Source organism: Heptranchias perlo, chromosome 20, assembly GCF_035084215.1.
Source record: "Heptranchias perlo isolate sHepPer1 chromosome 20, sHepPer1.hap1, whole genome shotgun sequence".
NCBI lineage: Eukaryota > Metazoa > Chordata > Chondrichthyes > Hexanchiformes > Hexanchidae > Heptranchias > Heptranchias perlo.
Genome location: NC_090344.1, coordinates 34,859,818 through 34,883,387, shown reverse-complemented (window position 1 = coordinate 34,883,387; position 23,570 = coordinate 34,859,818). Strand labels below are relative to the sequence as shown.

General features: G+C 45.1%; 1 protein-coding gene across 1 annotated transcript in view; it reads left to right on the top strand.

Moving 5' to 3' along the window:
• Window positions 1–23,570, top strand: part of xpo7 (exportin 7) — a 113,147-nt gene that overhangs the window by 76,077 nt on the left and 13,500 nt on the right. The window contains exons 11-22 of the mRNA XM_068000994.1: window positions 1,057–1,229; window positions 1,433–1,626; window positions 3,510–3,615; window positions 4,404–4,539; window positions 5,536–5,609; window positions 6,425–6,508; window positions 8,380–8,440; window positions 9,086–9,194; window positions 10,610–10,716; window positions 12,158–12,246; window positions 14,297–14,404; window positions 18,369–18,451. Coding sequence (XP_067857095.1) covers window positions 1,057–1,229; window positions 1,433–1,626; window positions 3,510–3,615; window positions 4,404–4,539; window positions 5,536–5,609; window positions 6,425–6,508; window positions 8,380–8,440; window positions 9,086–9,194; window positions 10,610–10,716; window positions 12,158–12,246; window positions 14,297–14,404; window positions 18,369–18,451 — 1,324 coding nt within the window. The remainder of the gene's footprint in view (window positions 1–1,056; window positions 1,230–1,432; window positions 1,627–3,509; window positions 3,616–4,403; window positions 4,540–5,535; window positions 5,610–6,424; window positions 6,509–8,379; window positions 8,441–9,085; window positions 9,195–10,609; window positions 10,717–12,157; window positions 12,247–14,296; window positions 14,405–18,368; window positions 18,452–23,570) is intronic.

Below are 23,570 nucleotides of genomic sequence, written 5' to 3'. Positions count from 1 at the left end.
CGCTACACGTTACCCCACCAGCGAACAAATGTTATCTGTTTTTAATATAATGGGTCATTTGCTGGCTCTCTCTGCCTTCCGGATGTTTCTGCCTCTCTCTGTGTTTTTTTTCTCTGTTTTTTTTCCCTGTTTGTTTTTTTGTTGAATGTGTATTCGGGGGTTCTGCAGGTGACACCTCTCTGTCTGAACACGGTGATTGCCTTGGCAACGGGCAGTTGCAGGGGCAGTCTGTAAACACCATGTATTGTTCTATATGTATAAATGCGTAGGCTTCAAGGAGTTCTTGAAACATTTGCCTGAGGAAGGAGAAAATCTCCGAAAGCTTGTGAATTTAAAATAAAATTGCTGGACTATAACTTGGTGTTGTAAAATTGTTTACAATTGGAACATAGAAGGTTGAGAGGAGATTTGACAGAGGTATTCAAAATCAGGAAGAGTCTAGACAGAGTAGATAGAGAGAAACTGTTCACATTGGCAGTAGGGTCAAGAACCAGAGGACATAGATTTACAGTGATTGGCAAAAGAACCAATGGTGACATGAGGAAAAGCTTTTTTACACAGCGAGTGGTTAGGATCTGGAATGCAGTGCCAGGGTGGATGGTGGAGGCAGATTCAATCATGGCTTTCAAAAGGGAACTGCATAAGTACTTGAAAGGAAAAAATTTACAGGGCTACAGGGATACGGTGGGGGATTGGGACTAGCTGGATTGCTCTTGCATAGAGCCGACACGGACCCGATGGGCCGAATGGCCTCCTTCCGTGCTGTAACCTTTCTGTGATTCTATGAAATGAATGATCTTCTAAGACTCGGTTGAGATGTAACATTTGGGTAGACCTGTATTGTATTTGACCCATGTTTTACTTAACCAGAGGTGTTCAGTATTACATTGCGTGGCAATCAGACTGATTGTCCAACATGATTATTGTTCATTTTTGGAGTGCACTATTCAACGTACCAGAAAGATATGTGGACGGCTGTTAGCTTCATCCTTTGGTAAATGTTTGGGCGACTGTAAAAGTTAATGTCCATTTATGATTATCTTTTTTTTCCTTTAGCACTGGGAGTTTGCCCCTAACAGTGTACACTATCTGTTGAGCCTGTGGCAACGTTTGGCAGCCTCTGTACCATATGTCAAAGCCACGGAACCACACATGTTGGAGACATATACGCCTGAAGTCACCAAAGCTTACATCACTTCCAGACTAGAATCTATTCACATCATTCTGAGGTAAGATGACAGAACTGGGTTAATCCGATCTTGTAGAAGCCAAAACCAACCTGGAGTAATGAAATAAGAAACGGCCGTGTGTAAATAGTCAACAGCAATGTTTATATTTGATGTAGATTTAGAAATCATATGTTAAAAAAAAATCTAGTATCAAGAAAATGTTTGCTTCGAGCAAGAGTTGAGCAGGTTTTTGTTGTCCATAGGGATGGGTTAGAGGACCCTCTGGATGACACTGGCCTTGTTCAGCAGCAGCTGGACCAGCTGTCTACCATCGGCCGCTGCGAGTATGAGAAGACGTGCGCCCTGTTGGTGCAGCTCTTTGATCAGTCGGCACAAACCTACCAGGAGCTGTTGCAGAGCGCAAATGCTAGTGCCATGGATATTGCTGTACAGGAAGGTAAGGAATGAATGGAGAGCAGCAGCAGAGCTGCCAAAGCGACCTGCAATATTAGTCGTTCATCTGTCGGGCCTGGGCTCAGAGTTTGCTCTTTCTGATGACCAAGGGTCCGATGTAATCTCTGTGAGTTATCTTGGCTCGATTCCAAGGACGGGCATGGAACAGCAGGAAGTCACACTGGTGCAGTAGGATGATGCTTGCGGACGATTAATTTGGAGATGTGTGACCTTCAGAGAACTGCAGTTCGTTGCATGTGACTCCTGGTATACCTCATGTAAAAGGGCTGATGTTACGCCACTGTGAAAATTGAACACATTTCCCTGGCATTTGTTGCTTGGTCTTGATCAACCACGGCAACAACAACTTTCATTTATATACCGCCTTTAATGTAGTAAAATATCATAAGCCGCTTCACAGGAGCGTTATCAGACAAAATTTGACACCGAGCCACATCATGAGATATTAGGACAGGTGGCGGTTAAAGAGATAGGTTTTAAAGAGCATCTTAAAGGAGGAAAGAGAGGCGGAGAGGTTTAGGGAGAGAATTCCAGTGCTTCCAGGGCCTAGTCAGCTGAAACAGCACATAGATATCAAACCAAGTGATGAAATTTACTGGAAATCACACTGGTTGCAGTGTCGAGCATTGAGGGCCTGAGATAAACCAGAAAAGCAAAGCTCGAGCAGTTTCTCAATACCAAATCAAACCTCCGTTGAATTAAGCCTTGGAACATATTCCGTAGCGTGTAATTCATAGAATAGAATCATAGAAGTTTACAACATGGAAACAGGCCCTTCAGCCCAACATGTCCATGTCGCCCAGTTTATACCACTAAGCTAGTCCCAATTGCCTGCACTTGGCCCATATCCCTCTATACCCATCTTACCCATGTAACTGTCCAAATGCTTTTTAAAAGACAAAATTGTACCCGCCTCTACTACTGCCTCTGGCATCTCGTTCCAGACACTCACCACCCTTTGAGTGAAAAAATTGCCCCTCTGGACCCTTTTGTATCTCTCCCCTCTCACCTTAAATCTATGCCCCCTCGTTATAGACTCCCCTACCTTTGGGAAAAGATTTTGACTATCGACCTTATCTATGCCCCTCATTATTTTATAGACTTCTATAAGATCACCCCTAAACCTCCTACTCTCCAGGGAAAAAAGTCTCAGTCTATCCAACCTCTCCCTATAAGTCAAACCATCAAGTCCCGGTAGCATCCTAGTAAATCTTTTCTGCACTCTTTCTAGTTTAATAATATCCTTTCTATAATAGGGTGTAGTAGAAAGAAATATAGCCTCACTGCTTTTCTTCTGTACTCAGTTCAACATTTTCTCCTACAGTGAATGGTTGACTCCTCTGGGGTGTGTACCACATGAGTGTTTTAAGTAATAACTATTCATTTTGTTGGCTGATAAGGAGCACCATATACCCTGTGTATTATATTTCCATGGTAAATTGATGCCTAATTTTTCTTTATATTTTATTAAAAAATCTTGTGTCAGGCATGCACAAACCATACTTTTTGTTGCCACGATTTTTGGTCATGCTTTTCGGTCAACATTTACCATTGTAAATTGCTATGTCAACATATCCCATTCAATTTTGCTGCCAACTGACGCAATGTGGTTGCAGGTTCTGGCCAATAGGTGGCGCTGTGGAGCAAGTTCCCGAAGTGCCTCCCAATTCCTTTGCCATCTTGTATATTGAAGAAACCCATATTCATTAGCTGATACATGGGCAACACTGCAAGTAATATTAAAGGGACCTGTTTTCTAACAGGCCCACAGTCAGGCCTCGTAGTCTTGAGAATGAGTAATGTATACATGATCTATGCTGTAAGATAAATTACTGATGGACTAGTTAATACATTGTTTTTTCCCAGGTCGTTTGACATGGCTGGTGTACATCATCGGGGCAGTGATTGGGGGACGAGTTTCCTTTGCTAGTACAGACGAACAGGATGCAATGGACGGGGAGCTGGTTTGCCGGTGAGTCTGAAATTGCCAGTTTCATCTGCCACCTAGGCTGCCTGGTTGCAAGGCTGTGGAGTTTGTGCCCACAATCGTGCTGCACAGCAAGCTCCAATCGCTTCAGGAGGGAGGAGCAAAGCAGCTGAGGGAAATCTACGTGATATGCAATTCAGTTGGAAATCTTCCAACGTGAAAAGTGCCCCTTCTCACCTCCCAAAAAGCCTTCTGCTTCCAAGTGACCTCCTTTCGCTTTCTACTGTTAGTCACTCAAGTTAATGGCCAATGCTAACACGGCTGTGGAAAGTGACCCTCATTATAGTGGAGAATTGACACTTCTGCTGTGTTGGTGCACAAATCGGGAGGTTGCGCTGATGCAGAATAATGATCTGTATTTTACTATGTTTGTAGCACACTGTTAACCAGTGCCTTCCATAATAATGTATCCAGTGAACTGGCCGGATATTCTGACTGATGCTTCACTGGTTGAGTGCTGTTTGGTAGCTCTCCAATAAAGGTGTTGATTGAGTCTCCAAGCACTAATGCCATGGGGTGGAGGTGGCTGATAATGTGAACTCACTGCATCAGCACCTATCCTGTCGACCGATGATGCTTGTACTTTTGCCAACGCACTTTGCATGAAGTAAGAAATTAATGTGTATGCGAGAATTTGGAGACGGTAAAATTACCTTGACAGTGACGATTAATTTCTTCAGATACTCCCCTTATGTAGAACAAGCTCAGAGACAGTTTACTTGCGGCACTGTGCTAGGGGAGATCTGACTGTACGTTTTTGGGTTCCTTCGCAGTGTTTTGCAACTGATGAACCTGACTGACTCTCGACTGGCTCAGGCAGGCAACGAGAAGCTGGAACTGGCCATGCTCAGCTTCTTTGAGCAGTTTCGGAAGATTTATATCGGAGATCAGGTCCAAAAGTCCTCCAAGGTAAAAAGGGCTGAAGTTAACTTGCCTCTTCCTGCTTCATCTGTTTTCTTTTGTTGGTTTCCTCTTTGGAATTTTTTTTAAAAGTTGATTTAATTGCCTTTTGTGGTTTGCTGGAGAATGACACGAGGTACTAACTTCTGTTGACCGCGCAAGTGTAGCTTTGCATTGAAATAAAAGTTGTGTTTTGTACCATCAGAATGACCTGAAAGAAAGAAAACTTGCCTTAATCACATCTCTCAAACATCCCAAAACGCTTCACAGAATATGAATTTGAGCTCAGCAAGATCCCACAGTATAACAGATATGGATACAGATGGATTCAGTCAAGAATTAAGCTTATGATTAAGGTTTTTTTTGTCAGCTGTAAAACAGCATTTTGAAGATACTTTCACTGTCCATTTTACATAGTGCTAGGGTAGCCACTCATCAGTAAATACACTACACTATCAATAGGATTAATGTTCCTGAGCAGCGTCGCTTGTCTGTTTATCTATCAGGCAGCTGAAGAGGCCCGATACGTGGGGCCAGTCTTTGTACAACGCTCCATTTTAACTGTCAGTTTGGCTCAGTCGATGGCTCTGAGTCAGAACGTTATGGGTTCAAGACTCAGTTCAGAGACTTGAGCACATGAGCCTAGGCTGGCTCCTGGGGAATGCTGCATTGTTGGGAGTCCCGTCTTTCAATGAGACGCTAAACCGAGGTCCCTTCTGACTGTTCAAGTGAATGTAAAAGATCCCATGACGCTATTTGAACAATGGCAAGGGTGTTTTCCCAGTGTTCTGGCCAACATTTATCCCTCAACCAACATCACTAAAACTAATTAACTGATCATCCATCTCACTGCTGTTTGTGGGACTTTGCTGCGCGCAAATTGGCTGCAGCGTTTACCTAGGTAACAACAGTGACTGCATTTCATTAGCTATGAAGCTCTTTGGGACGTCCTAGTGGTGTGCTAACCTTGGACTTCTAATGACTGTTTCCTTTTTTCCTGTACAGTTGTATCGCAGGCTGTCCGAGGTTCTGGGGCTGAACGATGAGACAATGGTCCTGAGTGTTTTCATTGGAAAAATGTGAGTGCATAGGTGGTTAAAATAGCCTTTTCTTATGACAGTTGCACAACCAGCTAGTGCAACAGCATGCTTTGGATGAGGTTTAGACCAATGATTCCCCCATGCAGCTAGCCCAAGGCCCTGACTGTTCGGCAGGTGGACATCAAATCGCAGGCAGACAATTTACCCTGCAGTCAGATAAATTACTGTTCGATTCATTCTAGGCCCTAGGAGCAGTTGCAAGTAAATATGGTAATTGGAGGTTGTTGCTTCATGTACATGTACAGATTATTCAATCTAAGTTTAGTAATTCCAATGCTAGAAGGAGTGGGGCTGAGTGCCTGACAAAAGGTCTTCACCCAGAACACGAACCAATCTTCCCAGATGCTGATGGACCTGCTGCGGATTTTTTGGGTTTTATTTCCATTTTGCAGCATTTGCACCTTTTCTTTTCAGTAAATATCTTTGAACGTGCTAACACTCTGGATGCGTTTGGGGATTGGACGTGCACCCAAGTACAGCAGTTACTTATTTACTTGCAAATGGGCCACCCTCGCATTTAGGCAGTACACCAAATCTCATTGCTCCCCTCAGGAAAATACAATTTGGCTGAACCCCAAATTTAAACCGGATTTTATTTTACGCTTCAAAATATATTTGAGTTAAATACAGTAATCCGTCTGGAGCCTGGTGTATATTCTGTCTTTTTTCAAACAATGCAGTAACTTTTAAGTTTATTTTTGATGAGTAAACTTGAGCTTTATGCTGAGCTTTAAGGTAAGGATGGTTGTTTTTGGTTTTTGATTTTAACAATTGATTGTCTGATCGCCAACCAGAATCACCAACCTGAAGTATTGGGGAAGATGTGAGCCAATCACCTCAAAGACGCTGCAGCTCCTGAACGATCTCTCCATTGGATATCCTTTGAACAAAAAAATCCACTGGATCACCCAGTGAAGGGTGGTTAGCTTACTGAAACCCAAGGTGAAGGGCCACGGCCCACTATGCTTGTTTAAAAGTGACTTGTAGCAAGACCAAACTCGCTTATTTAGTCCATATGTGACTTACTTGCATTTTAATATTTTTTTGAAGCTGTAAGCAAGATTCAGATGGAGTCACCCATGGAACAGTAGAAAATAAACAATTGGTCCCACTAATGAGACATCTGTGTAAAAATAAATATTAGGGATCAGTAGATGGAGGAGGGCTGAAGGGAAGTGCAAGAAAGTGGTGTTTGCTGCTGCTTTATAGTAAGTTGCGACCCATGGAAAAAAGGGGGCAGTAGCAACATGGATACCGAATTGGCTAAGTGACAGGAAACAGAGAGTAGTGGTGAACGGTTGTTTTTCGGACTGGAGGGAGATGTACAGTGGTGTTCCCCAAAGGTCAGTGCTGGGATCACTGCTTTTCTTGATATATATTAATGACTTGGACTTGGGTGTACAGGGCACAATTTCAAAATTTGCAGATGACACAAAACTTGGAAGGGTAGTAAACAGTGGGGAGGATAGTGATAGACTTCAAGAGGATATAGACAGGCTGGTGGCATGGGCGGACACGTGGCAGATGAAATTTTATGCAGAAAAATGCAAAGTGATAATTTCGGTAGGAAGAACGAGGAGAGGCAATATAAACTGAAGGGTACAACTCTAAAAGGGATACAGGAACAGGGAGATCTGGGGGTATATGTGCACAAATCGTTGAAGGTGGCAGGGCAGGTTGAGAAAGTGGTTAAAAAAGCATATGGGATCCTGAGCTTTATAAATAGAGGCATAGAGTACAAAAGTATGGAAGTAATGATGAATCTTCACAAAATACTGGTTCGGCTACAACTGGAGTATTGTGTCCAGTTCTGGGCACTGCACTTCAGGAAAGATGTGAAGGCCTTAGAGAGGGTGCAGAAGAGATTTACTTGAATGATTCCAGGGATGAAGGGACTTTAGTTACGTGGATTGACTGGAGAAGCTGGGGTTGTTCTCCTTGGAACAGAGACGGTTGCGAGGAGATTTGACAGAGGTATTCAAAATCATGAAGAGTCTAGACAGAGTAGATAGAGAGAAACTGTTCTCATTGGCGGAAGGTCAAGAACCAGAGGACATAGATTTAAGGTGATTGGCAATAGAACCAAAGGTGACATGAGGAAAAACTTTTTTACACAACGAGTGGTTAGGATCTGGAATGCCCTGCCCGAGGGGGTGGTGGAGGCAGATTCAATCATGGCCTTCAAAAGGGAACTGGACAAGTACTTGAAAGAAAAAAATTTGCAGGGCTACGGGGATAGGGCAGGGGAGTGGGACTAGCTGGATTACTCTTACATAGAGCCTGCGCGGACTCGATGGGCTGAATGGCCTCCTTCCCTGCTGTAACCTTTCTATGATTCCAATTCCTGTGGAGAGCTGGGACCAGTGATTGCGATAATTTGGGATTCAATCAGCCTGTTCCCAACTAGGATGCCTTAAGGCGCTAAAGAATCTCAGCTGTGGGTGGCATGCTGTAAACTCCTCACTAGTTTGGTGGTGTAGCACTTGTCAGTCATGTATCCCTCTCCCATGGCAGAGGGTGCAGTAAACGGAAGTCATACTCCTCCCTAGAGGCAAGGGAAAGTGGGGGTATAATTCATCCTGATACTGTTTCAAACTGCTCCCTGCTGCTAAATGCAAACGCTTATAGAACAACTCCTGGTGACTGGTGTTTTGGACTAGATGGAAGAGGAGCAAACCTAACAAGGAGTGAGAGAGGTATTTGAATGAGGCCACTGGTAGTTTGTTAACCTTGACTCCCTCTCTACATACAGCAGTGTGAGGAAACTGGTGAAACTCACTGCTGTTCAGTTCATGCTGAACAATCACACAGTAAGTACTTTGTACCTCCCACTTTATTCTCACCCCTTCTCGAGGAGACATATATTGGCGATGCAGTAAATCCGTTTCAGGTGGATGGGTGGTTGCAGATAAAGGATAAACCCTCTTACGCAGGTGGTGAAAATATCACCTTCCCAAACTTTGCTGCATCAGAAATAAGGGTTACTTCAAGCTAACTACAGCTAAATTCCACAAATGAAAGTACAATCACAACTTTAAAACTTCTGATGAGTTTCTTTTTGGAGTTGAGATTTTCAAGGGTTTAAAATATACTCTGGAGATGTGCCCTTTATACATCGAGTGTATTTGTTAATTATCAGACAATTAACCAGAGGATACAGATTTAAAATAATTGGCAAGAAAGCCAGGGGGAAGATGAGAATATTTTTTTACGTAGCGACTTGTTATGATCCGGAATGCACTGCCTGAAAGGGCGGTGGAAACAGATTCAGTAGTAACTTTCAATAGGGAATTGGATCTCTACTTGGAAAGAAAAATTTGCAGGGCTATCAGGAAAGAGCAGGAGAGTGGGACTAATTGGTAGCTCTTTCAGAGGCACGATGGGCTGAATGGCTTCCTTCTGTGCAGTAAGATTCTGTGATGATTCTAATCTTGTGTTGCACCTTGAATTGACAGAGCGAGCACTTTTCGTTCCTGGGCATCAATAACCAATCAAACCTGAGTGACATGAGGTGCCGTACTACCTTCTACACAGCACTTGGACGATTGCTTATGGTTGATCTAGGTATGCAAGAACTGAAAAACATCAGAGGAATGACTTACCCGTGTTTGTCAAGCTGTACATACGTATATAACCCACAAGCAGTGATAGAGTAGATAGAGAGAAACTGTTCCCGTTGACAAAATTTGCAGGGCTATGGGGATAGGGCGGGGGAGTGGGACTAGCTGGATTACTCTTGCATAGAGCCGGCACGGACTTAATGGGTCGAATGGCCTCCTTCCGTGCTGTAACCTTTCTATGATTCTGGAGCATGGCTGTACGTCCAGGGTAGTTAATATTATTGCTGACTCAACATAAAGGATCCATGTTCTCCAAACCTGTTAGTACCGTAAAATGGTGGTAATATTCTCTAACCAGTACGTGTAACACCGTCTGATATCTACTATAGCAGCTTGCACTTCTACAGCTCCGTGCGTGCAGAAGACATCTCAAAGCACTTTGCAAGATAAATTATATGCTCCCAGCAGTGAACTGCGTTGGTTGGGAGTGTTGGCCAGAGAGTCGGGGCTACAATGCCCTATTTCTGATCCACACACCCTTCGAATATGGCTTCCCAGCTGAGATTATAGATTTTACCCTTCCATTTAGGAGGGGCTGGGGGCACAGTCAAAAGAGAAAGATTTCAAGGAGGTTTTTGAAAGCAGAGAGGAAGGTGGCAAGGCAGAGGCAACTGGGCAGGGTATAGAGGGGGGACTACAGTGGTCGAACGAACGGCCGCTAATGGTGGAGCAGGAGGAGCTGCAGGCGAGAGGTCGGCCAGTGTTAGGAATGTGGAGGGTGTAGGCATGGGGTGTAAGGTCCAGAGCATGTCACTAAGATAGGATGGGAAGATGCAATGGGCAGAATTGTAAGTGAGGAAGATAATTGCTGGGAGCCAGGGGACATTCTGCACAAAATGTCAAACATGTAGAAGTATAATATTGCAGCATCACCTTCTAGAGTTTGGCTGCTTGACCAGTGTGGTCAAGCAAATGGGCCATGAAGTTCAGAACAGTCTTCTAGTTTCAGAAAGCAATGAAGGCTTTGCGCCTTCCCTACCGATTTTTTTCAACAAGGTCCCAGGTCCAGTTCCTGGCCTTTGTTGAGCTGGCTGATCTCAGCTGGGGTGTCGTGGGGAGAATGCAACTGTCCTCAGCACCCCTGGTCTAGATGGGGATAAATCAGCCAGAGTTCCCCAGCGACCCCTGCTGAAAGTGTGTATGTGTGGACACCAGGCGAGGGCAGAATCAGGCTTGGCTCTGATGCACCCCCAGTCAGTTGAAAGCCTCTCTGTCGAGGCTCACACACAAGAACTGACCACTTGGGAGAGATACCAGTGAGTGACTGGTAATGAGTCTAATTTAAGGAGAGGATGTGAGAAAGTTGGTGTGTTTAAAAAAAAAAGAGACTTGCAAGTAACCTTGTGTTGTATCCCTCAGGTGAGGACGAAGACCAGTTTGAGCAGTTCATGCTTCCCTTAACTGCAGCATTCGAAACCATAGCACAAATGTTTAATTCAAGCACGTTCAATGAACAAGATGCCAAGGTACAGTGGAGAGTGGGTCATTTCATCTTAATACTGTTTAATCCCGTCAGTCTCAATTTCAACATTTCAACCACCAAGCAAAACAACATCTACAAAATTGTAAATGAGGAATAACTTGGTTCTATGTGTTTGACCCCATTGGTTGATACTTGTGAAGCAATCTCATTCTAACTACCCCCTTTTTGAATCAAAGGAGCTAGGATATACTTCCGTATCCATTTCCATTTTTTCTATCGATTTTTGTTTGACTGGTGACCGATAACATTATTGGGGGAGTGGCTCGACCCAACAGTGTAAGAAAAATCAATGAGTGTACATACAACTGAAGTGCCTGAGCTAGTAGCAGGACCTCTTGTTAATTAAATTCCCTTACATTGCTGATAACAATCACTCCAACTAAGGATGTAGGTTCACTGACTCGACCCCACAGGCACCGAGAACCTGGTTTTGGGTCTCTACAAGGTGGTGACATGTCTTGGCAGGCTGTGCAGTAAGTCGATTCTAAAGGGAGAGGTGTCAGAGAAGCTCTTACAGACAGACTGTGATCAAGTCACCTTTGGAACAGTCTCATGCACCTCCTACCAATGGTCCACCCCAGGGCCAGCGGAGTCCCACCTTTCTTTGTGAAAAATGCCTGGCATAAACTAGGGGCCAGGGTATGGAACGAGAGTGATACTGGAAATGGGCAGGCCCCAACCCAGATCCCAGTAGTCATGAGTCCATTAAATTTGGTGGTCTGAATCTACATCAGCTTGGCTCTACTGGTAGCACTCTCACCTCTGAGTCGGTGGGTCGTGGGTTCAAGTCACACTGCGAAGTGAGCATATAATCTAGGCTTGCACTTCAGTGCAGTACTGAGGGAACGTTGCATTGTCGAGAGTTGTCATTCTTCAGTTGAGTCATTAAACCTACCTGGCTTGGGTAGATGGTAAAGATCCCACGGCACTGTTCGAAGAAGAGCAGGGAGTTCTCCCGATGTTCTGGCCAGCGTTCCTTCCTCAACCAACACCACCAAAAATTGGTCATTTATCTCATTCTTGTTTGTGGGATTTTGCTATGTGCAAAATGGCTATGGCCTTAACCCACAGAACAGCAGTAACTGCACAACGTAGCTCACTGTGTATATGAAGCACTTTGAGACGTTTCTGAGAGATGTAATAAAGCACAATATAAGTGCACATTTCTTTGAGAAGTCGCAAAGAATGGAAATTCCAAGCTGGTGCGGGGATATGTTCTCCTCTGAGGTTAAGATTGAGATGTATTGTCAGGACCTTAAATCTAACTCGTTGGAGTTAGCATTTTGTGCGTGAACTCGAAAATATGTTAACGTTCAGCAGTGACGTTCAAGGGGAGAAAACCTTCCCGAGACAGCACTGTACTCCAATATATAACACCCACTCTGTTTACTTAATTATACTCATTCACGTTTGTTTGCTCACAGCGAACGTTGGTTGGCCTGGTGAGAGATTTGAGGGGAATCGCCTTTGCCTTCAATGCTAAGACCAGCTTTATGATGCTCTTTGACTGGATGTATCCTTTCTGGGATTTGCCGGGAGTCAAAAAACGAGAAATACGCGACTCAGAATCAGGTGTCGAACTGGAAACAGAGCTCTTGAATTTCAAACAGGACTCGGGGTGCAGTCCTGCTGCATTTGCGCGGTTATGAAGCCGTGTCTGGAGTCAGGCTCTTTACCTGAGAGCAGTGATGGGAGACTTCCTCATTGAGGCCACGTCACATCGCCTGGGCTTCACACTGTGTGACTCCAGGATGGCGTGAAGCCAAGACTGAGACCCACCCTAATGATTTCAGTTGGGTCTTTGGGTGTGTGGCCTGTCCAGACTCTATTGTTAAAAATAAGAAACAGCGTAATGCAGTTTTAAAAAGTACACAGTTTCTCAACAGGTTGGATCCTGGTCAATGGTCCTTTTAGGCTGCACGTGCTCTGCACAGACAAGAATTCTAATTGATTCCAGAAACAGAGAAAACAGGTTAATTCATTGCCGAAAGGCATCTTGATCAATTCGGTGCACTCACACTGCTGGTTCAGTGCCTGTGTAAAGTGGTTTTGGCTTTGCACCAACACTAATCTTGTGTAATGTAAATCGGGTGTCAGAGCCCAAACTGACTCCGGAGTGAGACTGCCTCCTCTAAGGAATCTCACCCCATTGTCAAGTTGGGCCCTGATTACAGATTCAGGCTGTATTTACACTATAATGGCAGGCTTTATACTGACACCGCCTATGCAGTGTCACTGCCCCCTAAGTCCCGAGCAAGTGAAAGGAATCAGAAAGCCAATATCTAACTTACATACGTCCCTCTATCATTATTAATATCTTGAGAATGCTTTAACCGGGCTGTTCAGTCTGTGATATAATTTAGGACAATTTGAACAGGGGAATAGCCAAGTCCTTTCCAACCAGTGGTTGTGACAGTGATATGGAAGGGAATGCGAGAAGTAGCACAAGGACTGTCAAGGATTTCAAATCTGAACAAGCCCCCCCACCCCCCCCCCCCCCCACTGTGTATTTTTGGGGGGTGGGGGGGGGGTTCTTCCAAAGGTTTTAGCAAATGTGACACATGAGCCTGAAAATTATTGCAGGAGATTAACGGGCAGGTGTGGCATTCCTCTGCTGATTTAACGCAGGTATTAACCGGCTTATTGTAAATGTGTTAGTGCTCCACTAAAATAGCTGTCAAAGAACGTCACATGAAGGGATTAACCATTTTCCCGCCAATATCGCCAACAGTAATTTCTGGGCTGTCGAGTAAAAGTTTCATCAGCCATCTGCTCACACGTCCTATGTATTTTGCACACAAGGCACCCAGCCTTTCCTTTGTGATACTTAAGATAATATAAAACTAAATCTTGGTAATTTGGGAGGGAAGGCACATAGATGTGAGCCTTTCATAGACTGTCCCTTTAAGGAGTAGTGTGTATTAGAATTATCACTTGCAGAAACTTGGGTCGGGAGCACTCTCACCTCTGAGTCAGAAAGTCATGGGTTCAAGTCCCAATCCAGAGATTTGAGCACACAATCTAGGCTGGACACTCCCAGTGCAGTACTGAGGGAATGCTGCACTGTCGGAGGTACTGTCCTGTGGATGAGACATTAAGTTCAGGAGAATGTTAAAGATCCCATGGCAGTATTCAAGGAAGAGCAGAGTGTTCTCCCGGTCTTAGCCAACATTACTCCCGCAAACAACATCGCTAAAGGCAGATTAACCGGTCGTTCAGTCGATGTTTGTGAGATCTTGCTGTGCACAAAATGGTTTCCGCGTTTGCCTACGTGACACTGTCTGCACTTCACAAGTAATTGCATGCGAGGTGCTGTGAGAGGTTAGTGAAAGACGTGATAGGTGCTATGTAAATTTAGGCCTTTCTTCCAGTCAGTCACTTTTTTGAAATGCAGTCATTGTTATTATGTAGGGAAACAAAATGAATGCACTGTGTTGGTCTAATGAATCCCACTAAATCTGAATTCCCTCCTCCTCCCTTGCCCCCTCTAAGGTTGAGAGAAGTTCCAGTGATGAACTTGTTTGAAGAGTTGATACAATTTCCTTAGCTTGCTCTGCTCACAGCTATCCCGCCTACATGCCAATACTACAGCGTGCTGTGGAACTTTGGTATCACGACCCAGCATGCACCACGCCCATCCTCAAGCTGATGGCCGAGCTGGTCCACAACAGGTAAAGTAACACTGAGGCTCCTGACGTGACTCCCTCCAACCTTCGCCTCCCCCTTCCCGGGAGGGGAGCAGCTTGACCTCTGCCTGACTGCCTTGTTCATTACGGCAGAGAGGCACGTGTGGGGAATCTAGCAATGCAAAGGCTCAGTCCTCAGTCGCTAGCTAACACATGGTTAACTCCATAGTTGCGTGTGACTGCACAGTGCGTGAGTCATTCCTGAGCCTGTGAGTGCTGAACATCTTTGTTTTTTCAAAACTGCCTTTTTATTGAGAGACTTGTTGTCATTTTCACGGCTGACCTGGTCGTTTATTGATCTGGTCGTTTAAATCATTGCTGTTTGTGGGATCTTGCTGTGTGCAAATTGACTGCCACATTAGAGCAGTTACTACACTTCAAAAGTAATTCATTGGCTGTAAAGCATCCTGAAAGTCGCTGTATACATGCAAGCTCGTTCTTTGACAGATGTCAAGGTACAAAAATATCATGCTGTAAAATGACCTATGAACAAAATGTTTTAGCGTGTTCCGATATCACGGGAATGTGCCTACCTCTTCAATCCTCCGACCTCAATGAGCTGTGGTTTGCTTACCCGCGTAATGATCAGTAACTGATCCTCGGTCCTCTTAAAAACAATGACACCGCAACACCCAGCGCAGTGCCCAAGATGTGTCTTCCAGCTCCAGCTCCCTCACAGCTAGGGCAAATGATTGGCACGGGGTGATATCCGTGACAGATCCCGCAATGTTCTGTGCTGAGGATGTAGCCCACTTTGTTGCCCAGGTGCTGCAATTTTGCAGGAAATGCCCCCGAGGCAATAAAAATGCCAGCATCTGAGGAATAACAAAACACTCGTCCTAGTCATAGTCATGGAGCTTCACCATGCGTTAACTGCAGCTGAATTAATATCGCTATTACAAAATGTACCCAGGAATATTGGGTCCAATTCTGGACATCACACTTTAGAAAGGACGTCAAGGCCTTGGGGAGGGTGCAGAGGAGATTTACTAGCATGGGGGGATGAGGGGTTTCAGTTCTCTCGAGAGACTAGAGAAGCGGGGATTGTTCTCCTTAGAGCAGAGAAGGTTGAGGGGAGATTTAATAGATGTGTTCAAAATTATGAGGGGTTTTGATAGAGTAAATAAGGAGAAACTGTTTCCACTGGCGGGAGGGTCGGTAACCAGAGGACACAGATGTAAGATAATTGGCAGAAGAACCAGGAGGAAGATGAGGACTTTTTTACCCAGCAAGTTACGATCCGGAATGCACTGCCTGAAAGGACGGTGGAAGCAGATTCAATAGGAACTTTCAAAAGGCAATTGGATAAATACTAAATAAGAAAAAATTTCAGGGCAATGGGGAAAGAGCAGTGGAGTGGGAGTAATTAGATTGCTGTTTCGGAGAGCAGGCACAATGAGCTGAAAGGCCTCCTTCTGCACTTATGATTCTATGAGTTAAAGGCTGTAACCCTGAGTATCCAAACTACAGCCCCTGAACCCTGCCCATCCAGCCCGTGAAGCCTGGACAATTCGGTCCCATTTGCCCTTATATTTCATGATGGCCGGTTTGTCCTGTTTGAATTTTGTGGGCCTGGAGGTTTGGACGGGGCTGTTCTTGACGCTGTTGCCTCATTGGGACGTCCCGAGGTCGTGAAAGGCACTTTATAAAGGCAAATTCTTTCTTTCTACTGGTGGATAAATCCAAAATCAGAACACCGAGATCGGTCAGTATCAGCAACTTGAAATATACGGGAATTAACGGGAGTAGGGATTGAAACTTTACAGTGGCCTCCCGAGGTGCCAACAACACCACTGTGATTGAAAGCGCAACCGGCAAAACCGACCCTATATTAATCGAGAAGGGAGTCAAGCAGGGCGATCCTTTATCTCCTCTCCTTTTTAATATTGCGATAGATCCACTACTGTGTACCCTTGAGAAAGAGGGTTCTGAGGTTTTGATGAAGCTTGCGAACGACCAGGTAACATGCAGTGTCCTAGCCTTTGCAGACGATATCGCTGTTTTGAGCGATTCATATAAAGGAATGGAGGCTAATTTAAAGGTCATCGAGTCATTCTGTAAGAAAACCGGCTTATCGAGAAGACAGCCAGCTTTTATATGTGTTCCAGTAAGAAGACTTTTACATACAATAATATTAAACACTGGAAGATTAATGGTAGTGACCTCAACATCATAGAACCCGGCAGTATTGAGAAATATTTAGGTGTCCGTGTTAGCCCATGGGTGGGAATATCGGAGGATAATTGGATCGTCAAGTTGCAAGACTGGATTGTGAATTTAATTAAAACCAAGACAAAAATTGGACATTTTAAAGACTTTTATGGTACCACATTTTTACTATCATTTAATATTGAAGGAGGTTTCACAGAATCTCCTTATTAAAATGGATAATGTTATTAAGAAATCTGTGAAGGAAATTCTACACTTGCCCAATCATATCAGTGATAGTCTTTTATATAGCAGAACTAGAGATGGGGGTCTTTGCATACAAAAGCTCGAGACTCAAATCCCTTCCACTATTGTAAGGAAATTAACCGCTTTCAAGAAATCGACTGACCCGATTCTTAAAGCTTCATTTTTGTTTTGTGGTCAGATCAATCAGGATAATATTGAAAAACTGAAACAATACGATATTTTGAAGGAAATCACTGCATATACATCTCCAGTTGATAATGATACATCATGTAATATTGACAATCTGGATATCATCACAGATATTGAAGATCAATTGCGAGAATTCAATCCCAGACAAATTAGGAAGAAGCGTGAACCTGACATCTACGGTGCTTGGAGAAACCTTAGATACTATAAATGGACTATGGCTCAGTTTCATGGATCTGGGATTGTGTATTATCAAAATGATATCATTTCTAACAATTGGTTGAGCAACAAATTTGGATCAAAACATTCTCAGTTCGTTTTTGCTCTATAAATGCGAACTAATTTCTATCCTACCAGATATTCATTATCTCTGGGAAATGCCACGGCAAGCAAATCATAATGTAATCCTTGAACAGTTGAAAGAGAAGATCACAAGCTGTGGATGGGAGTGCTTTTATTGAGCCAAGATTGCATAGCGATGACAGTACTCTGTGGAAGCCCGATATAATATTTCACAAGGGGAATTCGGTCGCAGTTGTCGATGCAACCGTCCGTTTTGAGGATAACAATAAGTCTCTGGATTTAGCATGGACCGAAAAGTCAAATAAATACCGTCTCCTTGCACCAAAAATCACGCAAATGACTGGTGCCAAAAATATTAAATTTTTTGGCTTTGTAATTGGTGCCAGAGGAAAATGGCTATCACAGAACAATCAATTAATGAAATTCCTTGGAATTGAGCATTTCAAAACTTTTGCCACAAGGATTTCTAGACTTCCAATACAACTCACCCTCCACATTTTAAGAATTTTTATGGACTCTTAGTTGTTAATTTATTTGTTATTATACTGTTTATTAAGTGTTAATTTTTGATCTTAATGTTTTATCATTTTAATTTTTATCTTTATCATTTTAAGTTTTATTAAAAGTTTTGGTTTTAATTATTTTAATTTTTCAGTCTCTCCTCTGCTTGATGAGTTCTGCCTGCAATGATACTTGTTTACATCAACTTTGTTCCCCGATCCATGTTTCGCTGGATTTTACTAGTTGACGAGCAACTTAAAGACTTGAAACGGACACTCAATAATGGATTATGTTCACGAGTGTATTTTAATGGCCTCCCGAGGCTCCATGGTGCACACATAAACCTCGACATTCCTGGTGTAACCGTATCGTGGGGATTTCACTATGTCTGGTTGTAGTGTATGGTATTGTTTGGGATGAGGCCTGCTGAGTTCTCCCGCAGTATCCTGCGTTAGGACGTGCTCAGTTTCTGCCGCCCTGAGCAGGTTTGCTTCCAAGCATTGCAGCATTTGTATCTGACCACTTTCCTCTGTCCCATTTGCAGGTCACAGCGGTTGCAGTTCGATGTGTCGTCCCCGAACGGGATCCTCCTTTTCAGAGAGACCAGTAAAATGATTACAACCTATGGTCAGTGTGATTCAGTTTTCCTGCATTTCAACGTTCAAGCATCAAACACCCCCTGTTTCCGACTGATTATAAGATTTCTGTGTTTTTTTTCTCTGTTTCGAAATGTTGAGTGTTGAACAATTAATTACATATTCAGTGCTGAGCTGGTAAAGGCAGTGAGTATTTGAGTCACACAGACCAGCAAGGTCCGATTCCCAGTATGTGCTGAGTTAGCTGAACTCTGCCGCGGTGACAGTCGGAGGCCCCACAGGTGGTCTCCGTTCAGAAGGGCTATATTCCCATTCCCCATCACTATCCTTTAATTCCTGCTGGGAAAGTGTGCACGTGTGGAACATAGCTCTGAGACTGAACATCCCTTCACTATCAACACTCACTGTCCAGGCAGTAAAGGGTCACCAGTGGCTGCGGAATTTGATGTTGGTAGAGAGTCAACACCTTCAGGAATAGGCGAGGGGAGAACACTGATAGAAAAAAGAGGGTTAAAAACTCTGGTTTGCACTGTACGTGTGTGAAATTAGTCTGAATCCTTCCCGCAGTTTGTTACCGGTATAACGTGGGAAAAAAAATCCAGTCACTAATCCACAGCCTGAAACTTACAAACAATTACAACTGGCCTCTGATTGAGCACAGCAGTTTATCAGGAGCTACAATAACTTGGATTTGCCTATTTAAAGCGGTGGCCTTAAAGGAACGGGCCAGGGTTAGCAGCGAAACATCGCCACTGCACAGCGAGGCTGGAGAGTGCTCACAGAGCGCGAGCAATGCCACGAGAAATACACTAGTGTAAAATATATCGTTTTTAAATAAAAACAGAAAATGCTGGAGAAGCTCAGCAAGTCAGGCAGCATCTGTGGAGAAAGAAACAGAGTTAACGTTTCAGGTCAAGGACCTTTCTCCAGTTCTCCAGCATTTTCTGTTTTTATTTCAGATTTCCAGCATCCGCAGTATTTTGTTTTTGAGAAAATTTTTAAAACTTGTTTGCACTTGCTGAGTAGTTTTTATGTGCTTCCTTCTGACATTTTGTCTGATCTTTTTCAATCGTACAAGTGGTGCTGTTTTGTAAATGTGTGTTCGGATGGAAGGTTGTATTGCTGGGGGAATCATCGACTTAGTTTTATGGGAACAAATCAAGGGAAATAATTGTTAACATCCGTAAATTTGTGCCGTTTTTGTTAATTTGGCTTTATTGAAAAATAATCCTGTGCTATTGCTGCCAATTCAGCAGATTAAAACTCCTTATGATAAAGTGCAGCGTAAGAATCTACCTAGATCAGTGGTTCAGTTCAGATGAAGAAGGCCCTTGAGCCCATACGACTTCATCCTCCCTGAATGCCAAACCGATCTTCTCCCCATCACAGCATCCAGCTGCTTCTTCAACGTGTTCACTCTCTTGGCCTCAAACATCCCTGCTACCCTGCTCAGCTCACTGTTGCTCACCCTCTGTACCCTGCTCCAGCTGTTGCTCACCCTCACTGCCACCCTGCTCAGCTCGCTGCTGCTCACCCTCAATACCCTGCTCCAGCTTTTTTTTTTATTCGTTCACGGGATGTGGGCGTCGCTGGCAAGGCCGGCATTTATTGCCCATCCCTAATTGCCCTCGAGAAGGTGGTGGTGAGCCGCCTTCTTGAACCGCTGCAGTCCGTGTGGTGACGGTTCTCCCACAGTGCTGTTAGGAAGGGAATTCCAGGATTTTGACCCAGCGACAATGAAGGAACGGCGATATATTTCCAAGTCGGGATGGTGTGTGACTTGGAGGGGAACGTGCAGGTGGTGTTGTTCCCATGTACCTGCTGCTCTTGTCCTTCTAGGTGGTAGAGGTCGCGGGTTTGGGAGGTGCTGTCGAAGAAGCCTTGGCGAGTTGCTGCAGTGCATCCTGTGGATGGTACACACTGCAGCCACAGTGCGCCGGTGGTGAAGGGAGTGAATGTTTAGGGTGGTGGATGGGGTGCCAATCAAGCGGGCTGCTTTATCTTGGATGGTGTCGAGCTTCTTGAGTGTTGTTGGAGCTGCACTCATCCAGGCAAGTGGAGAGTATTCCATCACACTCCTGACTTGTGCCTTGTAGATGGTGGAAAGGCTTTGGGGAGTCAGGAGGTGAGTCACCCGCCACAGAATACCCAGCCTCTGACCTGTTCTCGTAGCCACAGTATTTATATGGCTGGTCCAGTTAAGTTTCTGGTCAATGGTGACCCCCAGGATGTTGATGGTGGCGGATTCGGCGATGGTAATGCCGTTGAATGTCAAGGGGAGGTGGTTAGACTCTCTCTTGTTGGAGATGGTCATTGCCTGGCACTTACCTGGCGCGAATGTTACTTGCCACTTATGAGCCCAAGCCTGGATGTTGTCCAGGTCTTGCTGCATGCAGGCTCGGACTGCTTCATTATCTGAGGGGTTGCGAATGGAACTGAACACTGTGCAGTCATCAGCGAACATCCCCATTTCTGACCTTATGATGGAGGGAAGGTCATTGATGAAGCAGCTGAAGATGGTTGGGCCTAGGACACTGCCCTGAGGAACTCCTGCAGCAATGCCCTGGGGCTGAGATGATTGGCCTCCAACAACCACTACCATCTTCCTTTGTGCTAGGTATAACTCCAGCCACTGGAGAGTTTTCCCCCTGATTCCCATGGACTTCAATTTTACTCGGGCTCCTTGGTGCCACACTCGGTCAAATGCTGCCTTGATGTCAAGGGCAGTCACTCTTACCTCACCTCTGGAATTCAGCTCTTTTGTCCATGTTTGGACCAAGGCTGTAATGAGGTCTGGAGCCGAGTGGTCCTGGCGGAACCCAAACTGAGCATCGGTGAGCAGGTTATTGATGAGTAAGTGCCGCTTGATAGCACTGTCGACGACACCTTCCATCACTTTGCTGATGATTGAGAGTAGACTGATGGGGCGGTAATTGGCCGGATTGGATTTGTCCTGCTTTTTGTGGACAGGACATACCTGGGCAATTTTCCACATTGTCGGGTGGATGCCAGTGTTGTAGCTGTACTGGAACAGCTTGGCTAGAGGCGCAGCTAGTTCTGGAGCACAAGTCTTCAGCACTACAGCTGGGATGTTGTCGGGGCCCATAGCCTTTGCTGTATCCAGTGCACTTAGCCGTTTCTTAATATCACGTGGAGTGAATCGAATTGGCCGAAGACTGGCTTCCGTGATGGTGGAGATATCGGGAGGAGGCTGAGATGGATTATCCACTCGGCACTTCTGGCTGAAGATGGTTGCAAACGCTTCAGCCTTGTCTTTTGCACTCACGTGCTGGACTCCGCCATCATTGAGAATGGGGATGTTTGCAGAGCCTCCTCTTCCCGTTAGTTGTTTAATTGTCCACCACTGGATGTGGCAGGACTGCAGAGCTTTGATCTGATCCGTTGGTTGTGGAATCGCTTAGCTCTGTCTATAGCACGTTGCTTCCGCTGTTTCGCATGCATGTAGTCCTGAGTTGTAGCTTCACCAGGTTGGCATCTCATTTTTAGGTACGCCTGGTGCTGCTCCTGGCATGCTCTTCTACACTCCTCATTGAACCAGGGTTGATCCCCTGGCTTGTTGGTAATGGTAGAGTGAGGAATATGCCGGGCCATGAGGTTACAGATTGTGCTGGAATACAATTCTGCTGCTGCTGATGGCCCACAGCGCCTCATGGATGCCCAGTTTTGAGCTGCTAGATCTGTTCTGAATCGACCCCATTTAGCACGGTGGTAGTGCCACACAACACGTTGGATGGTGTCCTCAGTGCGAAGACGGGATTTCATCTCCACGAGGACTGTGCGGTGGCCACTCCTACCAATACTGTCATGGACAGATGCATTTGCGACAGGTAGATTGGTGAGGACGAGGTCAAGTAAGTTTTTCCCTCGTGTTGGTTCGCTCACCACCTGCCGCAGGCCCAGTCTGGCAGCTATGTCCTTCAGGACTCGGCCAGCTCGGTCAGTAGTGATGCTACCGAGCCACTCTTGGTGATGGACATTGAAGTCCCCCACCCAGAGTACATTTTGTGCCCTTGCTACCCTCAGTGCTTCCTCCAAGTGGTGTTCAACATGGAGGAGGACTGATTCATCAGCTGAGGGAGGACGGTAGGTGGTAATCAGCAGGAGGTTTCCTTGCCCATGTTTGACCTGATGCCATGAGGTCCAGAGTCAATGTTGAGGACTCCCAGGGCCACTCCCTCCTGACTGTATATCACGGTACCGCCACCCCAGGTGGGTCTGTCCTGCCGGTGGGACGGGACGTTGGCTGAAAGATATGATTCTGTGAGTATGGCTATGTCAGGCTGTTGCTTGACTAGTCTGTGGGACAGCTCTCCCAATTTTGGCACAAGTCCCCAGATGTTAGTAAGGAGGACCTTGCAGGGTCGACTGGGCTTGGTGTTTTGCCATTGTCGTGTCCGGTGCCGAGTGGTCCGTCCGGTTTTATTCTTATTATGACTTTTCGTAGCGAGATTTTACAACTGAGTGGCTTGCTAGGCCATTTCAGAGGGCAATTAAGAATCAACCACATTGCTGTGGGTCTGGAGTCACATAAAGGCCAGACCGGGTAAGGGCGGCAAGCTTCCTTCCCGAAAGGACATTAGTGAACCAGATGGGTTTTTACGACAATCCGGTAGTTTCATGGCCATCATTACTGATACGAGTATTTTAATTCCAGATTTTTTATTTAATTAATTGAATTTAATTAATTAATTGAATTTAAATTCGCCAGCTGCCGTGGCGGGATTTGAACTCATGACTCTGGATTTTAGTCCAGGCCTCTGGATTACTAGCCCAGTGACATAACCACTATGCTACCGTACCCGTAACATAACCACTATGCTACCGTACCCGTACCTGTTGCTCACCGTCTGTACCCTGCTCCAGCTGTTGCTCACCCTCACTGCCACCCCGCTCAGCTCACTGTTGCTCACCCTCTGTACCCCGCTCAGCTCACTGTTGCTCACCCTCTGTACCCTGCTCAGCTCACTGTTGCTCACCCTCTGTACCCTGCTCAGCTCACTGTTGCTCACCCTCTGTACCCTGCTCCAGCTGTTGCTCACCCTCTGTACCCTGCTCCAGCTGTTGCTCACCATCTGTACCCTGCACCAGCTGTTGCTCACCATCTGTACCCTGCTCCAGCTGTTGCTCAC